General features: G+C 40.8%; 1 protein-coding gene across 1 annotated transcript in view; it reads right to left on the bottom strand.

Annotated features, from left to right (window-relative positions):
• The window catches only part of CACNA1S (calcium voltage-gated channel subunit alpha1 S), a 753,083-nt gene that overhangs the window by 249,048 nt on the left and 481,784 nt on the right, over window positions 1-22,251 (bottom strand). Inside the window, exon 24 of the mRNA XM_085643164.1 lies at window positions 3,598-3,744. Coding sequence (XP_085499290.1) covers window positions 3,598-3,744 — 147 coding nt within the window. The remainder of the gene's footprint in view (window positions 1-3,597; window positions 3,745-22,251) is intronic.

The raw sequence follows: 22,251 nt of genomic DNA, 5'->3' as shown, positions 1-22,251 counted from the left end.
TTTATCCAAAATCGTCAAGGGGGGGGGGGGGGGACTCACGGAAGACGAGAACATAGCGCAAGCATTTAGGGACTTCTACGCAGATTTGTATGCCAGGCAGAATAAGTCGGATCGACTGATGACATCCTACTTGCAAGGGATACATATGTCCACACTAGTTAAGGACCTGGCAGAGTTGCTGGACACCCCGATTCGGATTGAGGAGGTGATAGGGGCGGTATGACGTCTCAAACCTCTTATGTAGCCGGGGACAGATGGCTTCTCATCCAGTTTTTAATAGACCTTTTGCCATCTGCTAGCACCAATCCTGACACGATTGTTTAATTCATTTGAGGGGCTGGGCTTGATTCCCACCGATATGTTGGCAGCATCTATAGTGGTCCTCCCTAAGCCAGTGAAGGACAAGAAGAAATGTAGCTCTTACCGCCCGGTGTCCCTACTGAATGTGGATCTCAAATTGCTCACGGGCATCCTGGCAGCGAGACTGGGTCCGATGATGCCTGGAATAATAGACCCGGAACAAGCGGGATTTATCCAAAATCGTCAAGGGGGGGACAACACGAAACGGATCCTCCACTTAATAGACAAGGCCACTGCACGAATATGAACGCCCTGCTGTTGACAGTTGACGCAGAGAAAGCGTCCGATCGGATCAGCTGGGCTTTTCTAAAGCGCCCCTTGGCCCACTTCGGGCTCGAGGAACGCTTTAGAGCATTGATAGCGAACTGCTATAGCTCTCCCACCGCCTCCATTAGGGTCAACGGGATCTCGTCTTGTCCCTTCCCCATTCAACTGGGCACCAGGCAGGGATGCCCACTGTCACCCCTCATGTTAGCCTTATACATCAAGCCGCTGGCGCAGGCGGTACGGGACACTCCGCACATCAGTGGCATACCATTTGGTGGGGAAAAGACATGCCATAAGTGTGAATGCGGACGACATATTGGCCTCACTAGAGGCTCCCAAGAGGTCGGTTCCGGCGTTTTTGAGGCAGTTTGAGGCCTTTGGTGGTGTATCCAGTTTTAAAGTCAATGTTGGAAAGTCGCAGATCCTAAATCTAGATGGGGCACGGTTGGGCTCACCATGAGAGGGAGATCGATTCTCAGGGTTCCAAGTAACAAACTTGATCCCTTACTTAGGGATTGAGCTGGCTCCGTCGGTCCAACAAACGATCACCACAAACTATGACAAACTCACCAGACAGATCACAAAAGATTTTTAGGCATGGAAGCGTCACCAGCTGTCACTAATGGTTCGGGTGGCCGCAATAAAAATGTCGGCCCTACCGAAAGCACTGTATCTGTTTCAAACACTACCGGCCAAGCCACCGAAAGGGAAACTCAAGGCACTACAGAAAGAGATGCTTCAGTTCGTATGGGCACAGGCGAGACCATACAAGCGTCGGGAGCTGGGCTACCTGAGGGCAGAAGAGGGAGGGTTGGGGATACCGAATCTAGAGGAGTATTATAGAGCAGCTCAACTGAGATACTTGAATGGAGCCGAGAGGAATCCGAAAAGCGGTGGCTGTTCCAAGATAGAGCACTGGCTCAGATTTCTCTGTGGAAGGTTTCCTTTTTGAAAAAGGCTGATAGGCCGCAAGGTCTACTGGGGTCCCCAATCACTAGGGTGGTGATGGATGCATGGGAGGAGGTGGCTATGAGGAAAAAGCTTACGACATTTCCCTCCCCGATGACCACCTTGCTCGAGAATAGGGAATTCTCCCCAGGAATGGAGGTCACAGCCTTTCGAGCTTGGCAAGCCATGCCTTGTAAAGCAGCAGGCCACCTGTTTGATATAGACAGGATTATACCCTTCTCGCAATTGAGGCAAGACTACACACTACCGGAGACAGGAAGGTATCACTACATGCAGGTGCGACATTGGCTTCTTCACCCCGACATACATCCCAAAGTAAACAGAAAGCTGTCAAAATACAAAAAATGGCTGGTCACAAAGACATCGGACAAAAAGCTGATCTCTGAGCTATACGACATGCTACGTGTGCCTGCCCCCACAGAGCCTTCCATCAGTCAGAAGCGATGGGTGAGGGAGCTAGGTAGGAAACTCTCGAAGAAGGAGTGGGAGGACAACTATTATAGGGCCAAACATACAGCGAGGAACACCACCAGTAAGGAAACAGCCTTCAAGATAGTTACATACTGGTACCTGACACCTGTGTGTCTAAACCAGGGGAATCCAGACCGTAGCCCTACCTGCTGGCGGGGGTGTGGGGAGGGACTTTGCTACACTTGTTGTGGGACTGTCCGGTTCTATCTAATTATTGACAGATCTTAGATGAAATTGATGGGCAGTTTAAGACACTGACTCCAAGATTCCCGGTCTATGTGGTATTGCCCAACCCCCTAACATTCCCACTAAAGTCCTGCAAAGGAAAACAGATGGGCTTGGCACTGGGGGCAGCGCTTCAAAACATTTTAACGCACTGGGGCACGCAAACGGTACCCACTCATACAGGTTGGCTCCATAAACTATGGTACATTTTGGGGATGGAACGCATTCAGACCTCTCTCACAGGCTCGGGGTCCGGCTTTAGGGAGGTGTGGAGGCCTCTTCTGACCCTGTTGTCCACCGAATTCAATTAAATTAAATGTCCAAAGTACCTTCGCCTCCTTCGTCTAACAGCAATGGAAGACGCTTCTGAGATAAAGTAAACACATAGTGCCCAATCTCTTCACAATGGCGTTACCGGGAAATTAGGAAATATGGATACCAGTGGTGGGGAGGGGAGGAAGAGGGAGGGATGGGGTTTCAATGTTTTGTGCTATGGGGGTAAGTTCTCACCCTTCTCAAGTTATGCCTACTCATGTTTTAGCATACGGACTGACTCGCATGCACTGAGTTAAGTATCTGGAAAGCGCGGATCATGACAGAGCTGATTGTACAAGAGACATATCAATGCTTAATTGTTTCCTGTGTATTAGGCAGCAGAGCTACAAATGTATGTACAGCGAAACTGCTAATAAAAAATAGTTAAACCTAAGATTTAAATGTTACTTAAATACCACATTATTTACAATAAATAATATTCCTAATATTAATAATAAAATTACCCACAGAACTCCACAATAAATCCCACCACCCGAAAAACAGATTATAATAAATTCTAACATTAAAAAGCTATAATTTGACACATATTTCTAAATTAAAAATAAATATGAACACAATATCAAATACAATATATACACACTAAAAGAATATTAACCACTACAAAATTTTAATAACCAATATTTTAAACATCATTATTATTGTAAAAAATATACTCTAAAAAAACTTGGTATTTTCTTACTCCATATATTCTCAATATTATGCTCAAACAATATGCTGGAATAATTATTCAAGAAGTATACCTTTCTGAAGGATAAAGTTATGTTCTCTTTACATTTGAGAGTTACCATTACATCCTGTCACGCTTTGCTGGCTATATTTTGAGCTATCTAAATACAGAGTTTACTACTCCAGACTGGACATACTTCTGTTCTCTGCATAAACCTGGCTTAATACATGCGTCTGTTGTTTATTAAGCTTGATAACCACCCATCTCCCACATACTTGGCATTTACACAATTTCATACTCACTGGGGCCAGCCTTCAAATGTGGAGATTGTAAAGAGCGACATCATAGCCGAAAGTACGTTGTCAAAATGGAATTTATTGTGCAGCCACTGTCTTTCATGTACCTCTACCTGCGCTGGGTCACCATCCTTATAGACGATGAACTCCCCTCTGAAATTGAAAGAATAGAAAGGGATCAGACTGACATAATGCATAGCTATCATTAATTTAAGCAAGTTATGAAGGCAAATAGTTTTTCTTTGCATGAAGGAATTCAGCTGGGCTAAAGTGCAACAATTATACTTATGAAGGACCATCCAAAGAGAAAACCTCACTGTGCTCATTGATCATATCTTATTGCCATTCATGTCATCTTTTCATCTTTAAAATGTTAAAAACACGGCCTTTGGAACATTGTTTGCATTGTACCTTCTTTAGAAACTTGCATGAGTATGGTCATCCAATTTCCCACCAGTAAAGCACCAGGGAGCTCCCTAAGATGGTAGCGAGTATAGGCTGAACCCCAGATGAATGAGTGGTCCAACAATTTGTGCTATCCACCCAAGAAAAGGTTGGAAAAGTGAGTTTACAAGATAGTATATACAAAGGATGAATGAAAAAGCTCAGTGTTCCTACCTGGTTTTGACAAAATGATTGGCCTCATTGAGCTATTATTATTTCAAATATAGTTTCTAAATATTGAAGAAGAATTTACACTATACCTTTAGTACCCATGGTTTTATTTTCAACTATCTCTCCTACCCCTGCTGCTCTGATTCTAATAAGGTCTATTTTTGTATCTCAAGAAGTTAAAGTCTATGCACGTGGTCATCTTTTGAGCAGCTTGGTGCTCTGAAGTCATTTAAGATTCCAGTTCATCAATGTCCATGCCACACGCGCAAAAAACAACTGAAAGAAAGAAACATTGATTGGCAGCAATGTAAAACAGAAAATGGCAAGAGAAAGGATTGCAATGAAGAGACATTTGTATGCAGAGGTGTACTATAGGCACTGAGTTATGACAGTAGCATTGTTAGAAACAGTACCAGAAGAAAGGCTTGACTGTGTAACCAACAGGGCTATTGCTTCATCTTCCTCTTTCTTATTCTTTATCGTTATTATACCAACCAATTATAATGATGATGGTTATGTAGATATGATAGCCTGGTTTCGATATAGCTATTCTGTCACATATTTACTATTGTCCCATATCTGGGGGGCAGGAGGTAAAGGGGCCCGCTACGGGCACCCAAAGTCCCTTTCACCTGCCTTTTCATGGCAGGTTACCTGCCATGAAAAGGCGACAGAAAGGGACATTCTAATCCCTACGGTGGTGCCTGGCAGACACCGCCACCATTTTGGGAATACAATTTCCTCCAATGCACCGGCGGGCTCAAGGAGCCCGTAGAATGTGTGGCAGTCAGTCTTTCCAACCGCCAGTACACTGCCCACCATCCTAATGTGGCGGGCGGGGATATTGCTTGGGGTGGCGGTAATACCGCCACCATCAGGCTGTCTGTCGCGGTCTCATCGCCATCCTAATCAGCCCCTAGGTGTCTCCTATTCAACGAGTGTTCTATGGGCTACAGTTGGAATATAAATTGAATATGGAGGGTGGGCCAAATAACACCAGATTCCTAGTGATTTTATCCATATACTTGTTCTTGTGTCGAAATAACTATTTGAGGAATAAGCAAATGAACTGTGAATGCTGCTTCTGGTCATCCTTCCAGCATGTGGCCACAAGTCATTTCAACATGTTAATACATCTATTGTCAGAGCTTATATTGGTGTGGGAAAAACGAAAGGCCTGTGTTACATTAAGAATTCAGATGTTATAATACAGGATGGAATTTCTCTCTGCATTAGAACAACCCTAGAACTCGGAAGAACGGCCAGATTAGTTTTACTGCAGAGCTCCATTTCATTCTATCAGTTGTCTACTAAACTTATTGGGTCTGATTCTCAAAGGTAAATATGTGAGGGAGAGGATAAGGCTTAATGGGCAGAGATGACAACTTTGAAACTTGGGAACCAAGTTTGAGTCTCGGTGTTGGCTTAACAACATCTGATTCTGGGCAAATTACTTAAACCACCCCATTGCTAAACTGGTGCTCATGTAACGTGCTCCACTACTTTCAAGTCTGGTTTGCGGTATGTAAAAAAATATACATTTTACTCATGTGCATATTTACTCCTACACCTAGGTTTAACTCCCCACTTTTTTGATTGTCAGCGTTTCTGAGTGGAACATATAGCTAGGAGTAAACTTATATGTCTCCACCTCCTGGTCTCCTATCATTGTACATATGACCATAAAGTTACTACATGTACATTTAAGGATGTATTTTATTTTAGATTTCCCCAGTTTTGGTGGACATGCCCACCATCGGAATAGAGCCTCTGCATTGGAGATGGAGGTCTCCCTCTGAGAGATGTAATAAAGTATATTATGTAAAAATAAATCTTAACATTTTGATGTATAATAGAAATGTGAATTAATCTGGACACCAAATGCAATGGTCATGACCTGCTCTTAATGAAACAGATGCAATTACAACTGTTGTAAACCATCATACATCTGTAATTATATATCACATTACCCTTACTATCTTGACAGAAGTGCCAAAGAATATAGAATCATTTACTGGTGTGTGTATGTGATATTGTTTAACTTCATTTTGCTTTTATAATCGGTACAAATAGTGTGAGGTCATTAGTTTTGCACTTGGAGTGCAAGTTATGATTTGCACAGCTGTTGTGAGAGTTATGGATTGTGTTGTGTTCCTAACCACAACTTGCAAATTTCACCAGTTTTCTGTTTTAATTTGTAACCATAACTGCACTTTAACTGTGTATGTTTTAAGTGAACTTCTAAGTGTTTTTTAAACACGTAATAATGTGTTATGACCAAAGTTAATCAGAACTTCACGTAAGCCTTTGTTTTTTCAGTATTTTTTTAATCAAATACTGAATGCAACAGTTCACTGCACCCAACCAACCATGAACAGCGAACCCTTTTTGTGCAAGGTCTTCGGTGCATAGTGAGGGGTGGCCAAAAGTACTAACATGCAGCCAGCCTTTGGCCATGTACAGCAGGGGTCAGGAAGAGGGACTGGGCAGCGGCCAGACTCTGCTCCAGTTGGCTGCATGTGGCTAATGTAGCACTAGAGCACTAAATATTTTTTAAACATTTTGATTTAAGAATTCTGCAATAAATTATCTTTCTTTGCCTGGGTGGGCCCATTTAGATCCTCTCACGCGTTCCTGGCAATCAGGAGAGTTCTCCACTGCCTCCTTATGCTCATTTCCTCTTTAGTTGTTCCAACAGGGAGATTGGTGCATCATGCAAAGTAATGGTGGCTGCGTAATGGTAGCTGCAAAAGATTTTTTTCTTTGTCAACTAGCCAATCAAAGCAGTCATTTTCAAGGATTGGAAGACAGGTTTGTAAAATTCACAATGCACGATGGGTGAAAAAGCCCCCTAATTCAATGGGGTGGTTATTTTTTCATTTGGATTTGCGTATCCTTCATGGATTCACAAATCTTCCATGGAACCTCCAGATTAACTGTGTAGGAATGTGTAACATTTACCTCTTCATGCCCAGACTAGAACAATTTTAGGTGGTAATTTCTCAAAAACTATCGGACAGATTTATAATAAACCACAACACTTATTCAATTGTAATCATATGTAATCACGTGTAGCATCAATGCATTGCTGCCAGTAGTGCCTCCGATGCTGTGAGAGTGTATTTCATACATAAAATGAATAGCTGAAGGGTGGGGCTGTCATTTATGTATTCTAAACATTTGCTTGGTCGCAAATTCATTACAGAGATTGACTGAGAGTGATATCAGGGACCTGCCATCATGGAATGATAAATCATGTAAGCCTTTCTGGAGCTAAGATACACTTTGTTTTCAGCACCTGCTTCAGGAATGCCTAATGACAAAAAAGATTTTCATTTATTTTGTCATGAAAAAGAAGGGTGCTCACTCTCTTTTCTTTCACACCAGGGCGCCACTGCCAAAAGACCAATTGCATATTTTTCTAAGTTGTTAGTCCAGTCTGCTCCTCGTGGATGTCTAGAATCAGTCGCTGAGACTTCAATTGTAATTACACCAAGTGATCGGATTGTTATGGGATACACTCTGAGGGGGTTAGTAGCTCATTCAGTGAATACACAGTATTTATTTTTGTCTGCTTAAGATTTGTGGTGTAGTTCATGAGGTACCATCATCTACACAATTGAGATTGAATACGCAGCCTATGACCAATTTGGGATTGACAAAGTACTAATTGATAATATTTGTGGCCAAATAAAAGGTGCAATATTTTAAACCCAACATCTCTTTTCCCACTTCAGAATTATTCACAAGATTAAAATATGAACAAAATGATTATGAACACAAGGACACCCTGTTGCACCCCTGAAATGTGTCTGTGTGCACATGTGGTGCACATCCATGCCCCAAGGGCATGGATGTGTGCCACATGGCACTTAAAAAAAAATTCAAAAGTGAATTTTTAAAGGAATTTGTTAATTACCACCAACTTGAAGTTGGTGGTAATTAACGAATTCTTAAAGCACATAAGCACTCTTTTATGTGTTTTCTACATTGCATTTACCGAATCAGTAAACACTGATTCGGTAAATACAGATTCGGTAAATACCGATTCGGTATTTAACGAATCATCACCTACATTAGGAATGGCTAAATACCGGTCGGTTTCCCTGAAATTTACCGAATTTCGGGGTTACCGACTGGTATTTAGCCACCTACATCTGGCCCTAAGAGCTGACTTTCAAGATGTGCCACTTGACTTGGCTGATTTAATTTTGTTTTTGGGTGGTTCATGTTTAGGAGACAGTGAAAGTATTTTGTGAAGAGCATATGCAGTTTGCACATTAATCTGCATAATAGAAGCATCATAATTGTGTAATATATCTACAGCACACGTAGCTGAAATGATTGCTGTTAGAGAGCTTGCTGCATAACCAATGACTTTAGTGCTACAATATACATGATGGTATTGGTTTGGTGCAGTCCATGAGTTTGGCTAATTGTAGTCTCAGAGTGGGCACCCCACAAGTGGCACCCCTATTTACAATGCCATTTGCTTTCTTGATTTGTTGTACGCATTGGTATGTCAATAAAAAGCATGAAAGAGACACAGGATTTTGCAAAATGACATGTCCAATAAGAACAAAATTGGACTATACATGACGTAAGCAGGATCAGAATGATTTCTGGAAAAAAACATATGGGATTCTGAAACCCTTTCTGAGCCAACCTCGTCTGGGCAAGCATGAACCTCGCTTTGTGCTTTTTCTGATTCATCTTTCTTCGTCGCTACAATATTTTGCATACATCAAAATCCTATCTAATGGTTTAGTCTCCCAGCAAATCACATTTGTTCGGATGTTCCTGTCCACTGTGTTGTTGAAATACCTGAAGCAATCGCTCATAGTAGTCATGCACTGATTCTTACGGCTCTTTCAAGGTTCTTTTCATCTTTACCCAATCAATACGTTTTGAAGGAACTTTTCCTTTCAGAAATGAAATCACCTTATCATATTTACTCATTACAACAGGAAATGGTGCTTTAGTGCGGGCATCTCTCATTGGTTCTGCATGTGGCCATTGTTCAGCAATTTTACATGCTGTCCACAATTCCCTCTGCACTACAATATCAAAGAATGTATAATAGTCAGTCCACTGTGCGTTTAAAACTTTGACAAATTTGTCAACTTGCCATTGTACATTCTTCTCTGTCAACTTTGGAAAATTATTTGTAAATGTTTTAAAATCACCTCTGCTTCAAAGTACATGAACATACCCTCCACCTGGTATGTCTCTCAATGGAAAAGCCGAGGCTCCTCCTTCATCTAAAGGAACTTGATGATGTCTTATTATTTGCTTCAACTTGCTCTAATTGTTTCTTTTTCTTATTTTCTTTAGCAGGGCAGACAATGATTGTTTATTTACATTTGCTTGAAGCTGTAGAATTGTGCAAACGAGACAATTGCAAAGGAGTGTGAACCGATGAAATGAGTGAGATCATACGTCAGTGTGCAGCACTGAGATTGGTTGGTTCGTGTAATGTGGACTGGTCATTGTTTAAGCACAACACAGAGTGCCACGCTGTCATAGGTCAATTGTTGTGTTAGTGCCACATTGAGATTGGCTAATGAGATTTCATGTATTAAAGCTATAATAAAATTGGAGACAAAGATTTGACATACACAGAATTAAAAATCAAAAACACTGGATTGAATCACTGAACACCTATAGTTGAATTATCACTAAAATGCAATGGTTCAGATGTTTTTGGAGTTTTATGAGAGGAGATGTAACAATTCCAGTATGAGATGGTGAAGAGGAACCTCTCGAGGATACACAAGCACATTTAATGTTGACGAAAATGGGGTTGCATACATGTTTGTGGCTTCATCAAAGGTAAAAGGTCACAGAAAATGAGGATCCTTTGAGTTTTCCAAGATATGGTACATTTGAATTGAGAAATTGAGAATCATTGATAGACTGGGAGAAAAGCTAAATGAGATGAAACCACCACATAGACTCACACAGTACGAAGCATTAAATGCTTAGGAGAAAGCATCACATAATAAGGAAAGAGAGAAATACAAGAATAGAACTGAAAGAGCAGTGTATCATTCAGCAGATGCTCGAAGGGATGAGGAACAACAGAAGTGGAGGAAAGCCATAGTTGAGGGGACTAGACTGTACCCAGCCATTACTACTAAAAAACCTGAGAAGTTAAAAAAGAATAAAGCAATGGGGAAATGAAGATGAAATAGATGGAAGGAAATCAGATTCCGATAGTGATTCAGGGGATTAAATTAAATAGGTGTTTTGACATATAATGCGACAATGGCTGAAGCCCCTGTTGAGTCGAATGTGATTCAGACCGAAAGACTATTACAGATGACGCAGACTATTGTTCAACCTGTTACATCTAATGTGGTGCCAGCCTGAGTTGAGAATGCTCCTACATTGATACCTCCAGGCGTTACCTCTTTTATTGTAACTGGCTGTATGTCGGAACCATGCAGGCATTTACGACACCTTAACAACGCAGTCAGAGCCACAAATTCCTGTTTACAATGCATTATTTTACCACGCAAGTTGTTACAATGACATGCCTTAGGGAAAGTGCTGGACTTTGGAATAGTATAATCTACTATTCCAACTCCGGTCTGTGCAACAGTAGGGAAAGTGTTGGGCTCAAAGTCCAACTTCAGTCCAACAACTCTTTCCTTAAGGTAAAGCATTGTTTTGTAAAGATGTTAAATTGTGGTTCGGACCGCATTGTTAAGGCATAGCATGGTTCGATCCGCTGATATAAAGGCTGTTTCCCTTTGTAACTGTATAAGCACCTGGTACTAGGGTTATAACAGCACAGCCATTGGAGATTCGAAAACAACTGCTCCAATCAATATTGTTCCAGATGCAGTAATTCCAAGAAATGCTGGAAGAATGCCTGAGACAGGGTTTATTCTGATATCACAGAATTCACAAATTGGTGCTTGGGTTCCACCACAGACTGTTCAATCATTGAGGGAAGGGAGAAGGATTGGCTTTATGGCCCCAATAACACAGGGTGAGACTAACCTATTGAAGGATGGGATTTTTTCCCCATGGTTTGAAGAAACTGCAAAAAATACAAAGACAGGAAACACAGAAAATCAGGTTCCCCTTGCAGAAGAGACAGAGAAAGAAAGACCTCTAAATGTCTATAGGTTAAAAGTAGAGCTAAATAAATAATCAGAGGATGTTTAGGTCTTGAGCATGTGAATCAGTAGCAAAAAAAAAGCTGATATATTTGAGCAAAGAAATTGCTAGACGTGCAGCAGTTACTTATGATAAAGAATCTTTTAAAAAGTGTCCCATTGCATAAAAGTTGAGGGGTACAATTGGATGATGAAGCTACTGAAACAATGCGTTCTTTAGTAATGCGATTACACTTTACTGAACTAGTAAAAATCATTCATAAATGGAGTGATATTGAGAAATTATAGAGCAAGGGGGAAAAGAAGAATGAGAAGAAAAAGAAACAATAAGAGCAAGTTGAAGCAAATAATAAGACATCATCAAGTTCCTTTAGATGAAGGAGGAGCCTCGGCTTTTCCATTGAGACACATACCAGGTGGAGGGTATGTTCATGTACTTTGAAGCAGAGGTGATTTTACAACATTTACAAATAATTTTCCAAAGTTGAGAGTGATGAATGTACAATGGCAAGTCGACAAATTTGTCAAAGTGTTGAACACACAGTGGACTGACTATTATACATTCTTTGATATTGTAGTGCAGAGTGATTTGTGGACAGCATGTAAAATTGCTGAACAATGGCCACCTGCAGAACCATTGAGAGATGCCCGCACTAATGCACCATTTCCTGTTGTAATGAATAAATATGATAAAGTGATTTCATTTCTGAAAGGAAAAGTTCCTTCAAAACATGTTGATTGGGTAAAGATGAAAAGAACCTTGAAAGAGCCGTAAGAATCAGTGTATGACTACTATGAGCGATTGCTTCAGGTATTTCAACAAAACAGTGGACAGGAACATCCGAACAAATATGATTTGCTGGGAGACCAAACCATTAGATAGGATTTTGATGTATGCAAAATATTGTAGCGACGAAGAAAGATGAATAAGAAAAAGCACAAAGCGAGGTTCATGCTTGCCCAGATGAGGTTGGCTCAGAAAGGGTTTCAGAATCAGTCATTTGCAGGAAATCCAAGCAGGATGCAAAGTGTTGGCTTGCAGACTCAAGGTGTTCAAGAAGGAATTGGTGCTTAACACGGTAGAGGTAGAAGTGTTCTGATTCATATGAATTCTGGTGTTGATGTTGCAACACTGAAGAGAACCCCTTGTCATTTTTGTAATAAAATTGGGCATTGGAAAAGGGAGTCTAGGCTGAATTCAGATAAAATAAGCGGAAATGGTCAAATGCAAGGAGGAAATCAAATGCAGAATGGGTACATTTAGCAAATGCAAGTACCAATGCAGAAAGGTATTTCAATGATGCACGCTCCACAAGCCCCAATAGTCTCACAGAATATGGAAACTCCTAGATTTAATATGAATCAGATGCCCAAGGCAAATCCAAACTCATTTCAGTACCGGAATCAGAATCCATTTCACCAGTACTTTATTTATATAAGGACAGTTTTGGCTTCGACAATTCCCACCAACGGTGCCTGAGGCGGGCCACTGATGCTGCCTGAGGGGGAAAGGGACTGTGTGCTTGGCGCAGTCTTGGAGGTAGACTAGAGTGGACCATTTGTAGAAGGAGAAGTTAATGGCCAACAAGTGCCATTTCTGATCAACACCGGCTCTACCAGTTCCACTTTTAGAACAGCAGAAGTTCCATACCTACCCATCTCGGGAGAGAAAATTCAAGTATTAGGAGTTACAAATAAAGAGATACAAACCCCAGTTTTAGAAAAGGTCCCTTTAAAAATAGGTTAGTTTGAGGAAAACCATCAGTTCGTTGTTTGTGATTCTAGTCCTGTAAACCGGTTATGGAAAGACATATTGTGGAAGTTAAATTGCACTATTTTCTGACACCAGAGGGTGTCTAATTTCAAATACATGATGAAGATGTTGAATTTAAAATGGCCCAACAAGAAACTGCTGTAGGATTGTTCCCAGTGAGAACAGATGAAGAGTTGCCTTCTGATCTATAGAAACTGTAATCCCAGAAGTATAGGACTTCACAGGTCAAGTATATGATTTCCCAGGGAAAGCTATTGGATTGATTAAAGGTGTAGAACCTGTCTGAGTCACAGTGAAACCAAATGCTGCATATCCGCAAACACAACAGTACAATTTGACCCAAGAGACAGTTGCACGAATAACTTGGATTGGGTGGAGCTTGAGGAGTTTAACTCCATCGAATTCTGCATAGTTACCGAAAAACTCTGCAAGATTCCCCGGAGTTCCGCAATCGGGCAGAGCATGGATTGTAGGCAGATGTTGTAAACGTGAGGCTGCACAACACAGATTAATGTGCTGATGCTCACCTGACCCTCTTAAAGAAATTATCGCATGGTTGTGGTTTGTGCCTACAGAGGTACTATCCCATATATCTGAAAAGTTGCAGGTGATAGCGTTCATACACAAGTGCACTTTGTAATGCGCAAGGTAGATAGCTTGCCTTTTTCACAGCTGTTCATTGTTGACACTATGATCAGATCTGTGCTCACCATGCCACTTGATGGAGAAGTGTTCAGCTGTTCTAGGAGTCAGACAGTCTTCCTGAGGCAGAGCTACAGTTCTAAGTAGTTCTGGGCAGCACTCCAGCCGTCAAGGTGCATCATACCAAGCTCAGTGCCCCAATCCTTGCCTGCGCTCATGTCCTGTCAGCCCGGTCCTTTGTTTATTACTACTTTCACAATGGGTAACAACAACAGTAAAAGAATTTAGGGGTGAACGCGCCAATAAACTCAGCTCCGCCTGTGGTTGGCAGAGTTTTTGCTGAACTCCATGCTCCAAGCGGAGCATAGAGTGTCAAAATTCCGCAAACTTCGCAAGCGGAGCAGAGTTTACGCCCACCCCTAAGATCATTACCAGTAATTTAAGACATGTTGAGTAAAGGGATCCTAAAAGAGATTGTTGTAAGCCCTTCTAAATCTCCGATCATGGGTTTGCAAAAACCTAATGGTAAATATTGGATTATTCAAGAACTTCAAAAGATTAACAGAATTGTTGTTTCATGTTGTCCTGTGGTGCCGAATCCAGCCAACATCCTTTTCCAAATTCCGCGCACTGTAGATTGGTCTACTGTTGTTGACTTATGCCAGGTCTTCCTTTTCATTCCATTGCATGAGGACAGCCAGTTCTTATTCTCTTTTGTACTCTGAGAGAGTGTTTTGGCATGGTGCCGAGTTTCACAAGGATATTCAGAAAGCCCATCCATTTTCAATGAGATCTTGAAAAAGAATCTTGAGCCATTCCTCGTGCCCTACAGATCTGTTCCCGTGCAGTATATCGATAACTTGCTTATGACATCAGATCAAGGGAGTAGCCAGAAAATTAAAGTACCCCCCACTTTGAAATAAAAGCTCTGATGGCACAAGGCAAGTGATGCAAGCAAGAGCTCCCCTGTATCTTCCATCTAGGCATCTATACATTCTTTCTTTTACACTTCTATCCACCTCCTGATATCAACTAATTCACATCTACATTCATACATCCATTCATTTTTGCATAGCTCAATCAGCCTTACCCCATTCCATCAATCCATCCACTCTGCCATCCACCGAACCATCCTTCCACTTTGGCATCCATCGATCTATGCCTCCTTCCATTCATATGCCGTCCATCCATCCATCCATCCTGCCATCAATCCATCCACCCTACCATCCATTCATTCACCATGCCACCCATCATCCTTCCATCCACTCTACCATCCTTTCAATCATCCATCCACTCTGTCATCCATTTGCTCATCCTTTCACTCACTTATTCATCCATCCCTTTACTCTACCATCCTTTCACCTGTCCATCCATCTATCCATCCCTTTACTCTGTCATCCTTTGACCAGCCCATCCACCTATCCATTCATCTATCTATCTATCTATCTATCTATCTATCTATCTATCTATCTATCTATCTATCTATCTATCTATCTATCTATCTATCTATCTATCTATCTATCTATCAGGCCATCCTTTCACCCATCCATACACTCTTTCTTTCACCCATTCATCAATCCATCCACTCATTCATTCACCTACTCATCCCTCTATCCTTCCTTCCACTCTTCCTTCTAGCCATTATTCCTTCCTTCTTTCCCTTTTCTATTTACTCCTCTTTTGTTTTTTTTTCCCTTGCCTTCGCTTGCTCTTCGGTTGATGCTGTATAGCTTCATAGTGTTAATTATGAGAGTTTGTCTTGTGAGTAGTAGACAGAAGAGGCCCAAAAAGAGCCCCACTCCCGCTGGAGCTGCCAAAGTGGGGGGTTAATTCTCATGCATCAGATACACAAGAAGCTTGCAAACATTACGTTGTTAAATCCCATGGCTGAGAATGGACATAAAGTGTCTCGAGGTAAACCGCAATACTATCAAAAAGAAGTCCAATACTTGGGACATATCATTGAGAAAGGAACGAGAAACATGTCACAGGAGAGAGCAGAGACTATTCTCCAGATTAACCTACCCAGAAAACAGAGAGAAGTCTGAATGTTTTTGGGAATGGTTGATTACTGGATACAGTGGATACCAAACATTTCCCTAGCGCCTAAGCCTTTACTGAGACTGACAAACAAACATGTGCCTGATATGTTTCCATGTAACAACAATTGCTTGAAAGCTTTCCTAGAGCTCAGGAAAAGTCTCTGTCATGCCCAGTAACCAGGAATGTAAGATATTCACATTGATTTGCAGTGATAGAGAGGGCTGCATTCTCTCAGTGCTTACTTAGATGCATGGAGATTCACGAAGACCTGTGGCTTATTTTTTTTACTACCCTTGACCCTGTAGCCACAGGACTGTCTGTCTGCCTTAAATCGGTAGCTGCGGTTGATGTCATTATTGAAAGATGTGAGAACACAGTGATGGGAAATCCCTTAACTGTTATGGTCACACTCTGTAGAAATATTACTCACTCGAACAAAAATACACTACATGACAAACAGCATACTTATAAAGTATGAACAGCAGATTTTTGCTCCTGAATATATCATTTTAAAAAGATGACCAATTTTTAATCCATCAACTTTGTTACATGTGAATGAAATTGCCGGTGATGATGTTGAACAGGGTTGTCCAGATATCACGGACTTATGCACCAAGCCAAGGCCAGACATAAAAGATGAACCTTTAAAAGAGCCTGAATATGTAATTTTTGTGGATGGCTCATTTCTGAGAAACAATGAAGGTACCCGGAGAGCAGTCTATGCTGTATGTATAATTCAAGAGGTTGTGGAAGATTCATGGCTTTGAGGGGGTACCTCAGTACAAGTTGCAGAATGAACTGCCCTCAGAACAGTCCAATTGAGAGTGACTGTATTTACAGATAGTCAATATGTCTTTGGTGTTGTCCATGACTTTGGACCATCATGGTCCCTAAGAGGTTTCATTACCTCATCTGGCTCGCCAATAAGAAATGGCAAACATGTGAAAACATTGCTTGCTGCCCTGCAAATACCTATAGAGCTTCCAGTGTTAAAATGTGCTGCTCATCAAAGTAGCAATGGATATGTCACAGTTGGAAATAGATTTGCTGATGAAGTTGCTGTATATTGTGCCCATGTAGCTTGCATATTTAACGTGGCTTACGCAAAAGAATCTGAAGAGGACACTGCTTTTTTATGCTGATGTCAGTAGCTGATACATGGGAAGAATTAAAGAGTTTGCAGGCAAATGTTTCAGAAGCAGAACAGCAGGGTTGGATCAGAGCGGGATGTGGGAAAAGTGCAAATTAAATTTGGATTTCAACAGATTGAAGACCAGTGTTGCCAGACACTTTGTTTCCTATGACCCGACATTTCCATGACCAAATACATCTAGGAAGAGATGCAATGGTGATCTTATTCTGACAGAATTGGTGTAACTCTAGATTTAGGATGCTTTCAGAAGAATTGTCTGATTGATGTGTGATATGCCAACAGATGAATGCAGGGAAAAGAACACCAGCAACATTGAGTCACAAAGGAAAATCAGGTGGTCCCTTGAACAGAATGCAAATGGACTTTATCAAGATCCTGTTTGTAATGGTTGAGATATGTCCTGATTATAGTGCACATTTTCTCTCGATGGGTTGAAGCTTACCTAACACAGAGTAAAAGCAGTCTCACTGTGGCAAAATTACTGTTACTAGAGTTGATACCCAGGTACAGAATACAGGTTTCTCTGGAGTCAGTTGGTGGGACTTATTTCAACAATGAGGTTCTAAGGATGCTTGGCGCAGCATTACAGATCAAGCACAGGTTACACTGTAGTTATTGACCAGAAGCCTCTGGAATTATTGAACAGCTGAATTGAACCATAAAGTCCTGGTTGGTAAATGTTTGTGCCTTCACATCACTGAAATGGCCAGATACTTTGCCTTTGGTGTTGATGAGTCTTCAAAGTATTCCTGACAGGAAGAAAGGGTCATCCCCACATGAGATATTGATGGATAGTGTAATGAAACTGCCAGCTGTACCTGTGAATAGACTTTTGATAATCAAAATGACATGATACTCAATTACTGCAAAGGATTAGCTGTTGTGGTGCATTCCGTCTCTCACCAATTTGAAGAGGCTACCTTAAATTCGCATCAAGAACAGTTCCACAACCTCAGTCCTGGTGACTGGAGGCTTCTGAAGGAGAAAAAGAACAAATAGATGATCCGGGTGAAGGAACAAGTACTGGATCAAGGAAAGTTACCCGCAATGCTGAATGGCCACCAAAATATGGTCAAAGGAATTTGAGATCAAGTGTGTCAGTTGATCGCATACCACTGACAATTGCTGAAGAGACAGAGTCAAGTGGTGTAAGTGACAAAAAGGAAGATCAACAGACAACAAGATCAAAAAGAGCATATGTGCCTTGTCGAAGGTATTCTGCACCTGAATGGACATGCTACATGAATCAAGTGCTGATTGGATAAGTGGAAGACTTGATTGACCTCATATTCGAACTGTTTGAGCCCCCATGACATCACATTAATAGCAAATTTGGATAAACCTGTTTGAAAAAGATTTCTGAAAAAGAAACCAAAATTGAGAAACAATACTAAATAAAAGATTGCAAAAGACTAAAATAAAAACGTTTTTTATTTTAAGAAGATTCCCTAGGCCCAAGGCTGCTGTAAAAGAGTAGGGATAACACATTTGGAAGAAGACGAAGTAGGGTTAGGGATGACTATACAAAGATTTTTGTAAATAAAGCTGAAAGTACTAACTGCAAAAGAAAAACACAAGAAACTGCTTCGGTGGTGATGAAGAAGCACATGAGGAAATCTTGCTTGAAAATGAGACGGAAAGGCCCCCTCCCATGTGATTCTCATCACAAACACTGCTGTTAAGTGTGCCGGAGTACCAAACTGGGTGCATGCATTGCACACTCAGAGAATAAGAAGTCCATCTGAAGAAATAGTGTTCTTTAAGCCAGACCCGAGAGCACTGATGATAGAATCATCACAAGCTGGACAACTGCAAGGAACAATACCACAAAAGACATGACAGCAAGCAAGAGAAAGGGGTTAAGAACAGTCGCACCAATGCAGGTTCCTGTGATTTCACAAAGTGGCATTGAGGTTTCTGAAGGAGAAAAAGAATAAGAGACCAGATCTCAGCCGAGAAAACAGTTGAGACAACACCAGAACAAACAGATGATCCGGGTGAAGGTACAAGTATTGGATCAAGAACAGTCCCCTGCAATGTGGAATGGCCACAAAAATATGGTCAAAGGAAATTAAGATCAAGTGTGTCAGCTGATTGCATACCACTGACAATTGGTGAAGAAACAGAGTCAAGCAGTGTAAGTGACAAAGAAGATCAACAGACAACAAGATCAAAAAGAGGACATGTGCCTTGTCGAAGTTATTCTGCACCTAAAAAGACATACTACATGAAGCAAGTGCTGAAAGTATCAGCGGAAGATTTGGTTGACCTAAGATATGAACTGTTTGAAACCCCCATGAGGTCACATTAAAAGCAAATTTGGATAGAGCTCTTTGAAAAATATTTCTGAAAGAGAAATCATAATTGAAAGAGAATACTGAATAACAGTGCAAAAGATTGAAATAAAAAGTTTTTTTGTTCAAGAAGATTCCCTAGGCCCAAGGATACTGTAGAAGAGTAGGGATAACACATTTAGAAGAAGACAGATTAGGGTTAGGGATGACTGCATGAAGATTGTTGTAAATAAAGATGAAAGTACTAACTACAAAATAAAAACACAAGAAACTGCTTGAGAAGAAAAACTGAACTGAACTATTGAATTATTGCTGCTATGTTTTTGCTTAACGATCTGATTACAGACAAACATGTGCTTCCTAAACAGAGCTAGATAGAAGAGTATTATGGGTATTACATTTTTAGCAACAGTGTTAGTTATCATAACACTATTAATAGGGTTTTATTTCACACTAGCTAAAGAAAAAATGATATCAACACTTGCTCCTATGACATCAGCACACACAACAGAGGAGGAAAAATTGAGGCATCATTCATGAATTGCAAGAAGAAAGAAGACTGCTCAACAAATGTTTATTCTAGATTAGTGCTAGAATACACACAGGCACTAGACACAAATGACTGCTACGTCTCTACACATTTGCCTGCATCGGCTGCAGAAGAAGTTACATATCACTACATACCATTTTATACGCAACAACATGTATTATTTTGCTTAGTCTCATGTATAGACGAGAACACTTTGAATATTATTATTCAAATTACAACATGATTCTTTTAAAAGATGCATTATTGAAGTGTATTAATCTACACCCACAGGCAAACGAAATGGATACAGGTTGGTATTAGTTTAGACCATACATGGCTGTAGACACTGTTAAGGCATATGAAAACAATGTAACCTGCTTAATGAGACCCTTATAGAAAGTATTCATTATGACATTGGAGGGAAGGAGAACAAACATTTCACATAGTAAGAACAGGGAAGAAGACATTTTAAAAGGAGACAAAAAGGTAAGATTTGTGTTTGCGGAAAAATAAACTAATTTGGGAAGAGACACATTGGAATTAGCAGTTGCGAACACACCTTTGAGATTATGGGGGCAAATGGTAACTTTTACAGGGAGAAGAGTCATTCCAGGAGTTTATTTTGTTTATGGGCATGATACTCATTTTCAATTGCCTGCTGATTGGGAGGGAATTTGCTATTTAGCTTTACTGTTTCCAAAAATGTATCATGCATATAGTATAGACGTGTTAACAATAACACTATCACACAGGCATACACGTAGCATAGGTGTTGGAACACAACTAGTTGGAGATACATTTGGAGCAATAATACCAACAGTAGAAGATTAGAAAGCTTTAAACAGTTATGGACAAGTCGGCAACACGCACTTCTGGAGCTTTGTTAGTTGTAAATATGGAATTAGTGGCTGGTAGATCAATGGTTTTACAAAATCGCCTAGCGTTAGACATTTTACTCGCAGAAAAGGGCAGAGTCTGAAAGATGTGGAAAGCTCAGCATTTCTGCTTCTACATACCTGACAGGACTGAGAGAATTCCACAATTCGCAAAAACATTTCTTACCTGAAACCTGAACTAGAACCATCAGAAGCTGTAGATATTTTAGAACATTTTGCTAAAAGAACTTCAACCACTGGCAACTGGTGTGATGCGAACGGAGGAGGAATTTTGAGAGCTATATTTGTGCCAGTATTAATAGCAGCAAGAACAAATAATAGACGGAATGCTGAACAATGTCACAAACTCACCCACAAGTACAGAGATCTAGGCCTAAATTCATAATTTGTTTGCTCGCCACACCATTCCAGTTTGGACCCAGCCAAATGCAATTCAGTCTTGACCCTGATCCCAATGGGAACAGTCCTGGCAGTTTGGGCTGGATTGTTCCTTTGGGGAGCAGGGTAAAGACTGATTTACATATGGCTGGGTCCAAACTGGGGTGGCGTTTTGAGCTAAAAAAACAATGGATTTAGGCCCAGATCGCTATACTGGGGATGAAAGTTTGACATTGTTCAGCACTCCGTCCATCTATTGTTCTTTTTGCAGTATTAATAATAGGGCTTTGCTTTTTGATCTTGTTTGCTTATCATAAAACTGGTAGATATTGTTGTAATAGGAGAAATAACAAAGAGAGAAACAAACAGAGAAGAGGGAATTAGAATTAAATGATCACATCAATCAAGAATATAAGAGGTTAAAGGAATCTGAGAATTTGAAACAAAAGACAAAAGACACAACTGAAGGTGAGCGTGAACTACAAAGATTTTTTGGGGAAAAACATGTGATGGTTAGTTAACCCTGAGAGGGGGGAAATGAGCTAGTGTTAGACCTGTCATCCTTAGGGTGATCTTTGCCCAGACGTTTTGCCCTTTGCCTCTCATTTTTGCTGATTCTTTTTGCTGGCCTCAGGACTCTGAGCACTTTATCAATGCTTGCCCGACCTAAAGTGCATGTGCTTTTCCACGAAACATGATGACACTGGTGTATACCTGATTGGCATATTTGCTGGTAAGTAAAGTGGTACATCATATACCCAGGGCCTGTACTTCAAATGCTACTAGTGGGTTGCAGCACTAATTGTGCCATCCACAGAAGTAGCCTTTCAAACCTGTCTCAGGCCTGCCTCTGCAGTGCCTATGTGTGCATTTTGCTGCCACCCAGCTTTGGCATTTAAAACTACTTGCCAAGTCTTAAACTCCCCTTTTATTACATATAAGTCAACCCTAGGATAGACCCGTATTAACCCTAAGACAGGGTGTCATGTAAGTAAAAGGAAGTACATGTACTTGTATGTTTTGCCTGCTCTGGTAATGGCAAACAGCCTATTTTGTTTTTAATACTGTGAGGCCTACCCCTCTCATAAGCCAGGTTTGGGAATTCCTTAATACAACTTTGAGCTGTAATTCCTGATCAGAGAGGAGTATCTTTTTCATGTTTCATATGTTTGGAATGGTAATGATAAATTCTCCTCACTGGTGAAGTTG

Source organism: Triturus cristatus, chromosome 1_1 (assembly GCF_964204655.1).
Source record: "Triturus cristatus chromosome 1_1, aTriCri1.1, whole genome shotgun sequence".
NCBI classification, from domain to species: Eukaryota; Metazoa; Chordata; class Amphibia; order Caudata; family Salamandridae; genus Triturus; species Triturus cristatus.
This window is presented reverse-complemented; position numbering and strand designations above follow the sequence as displayed.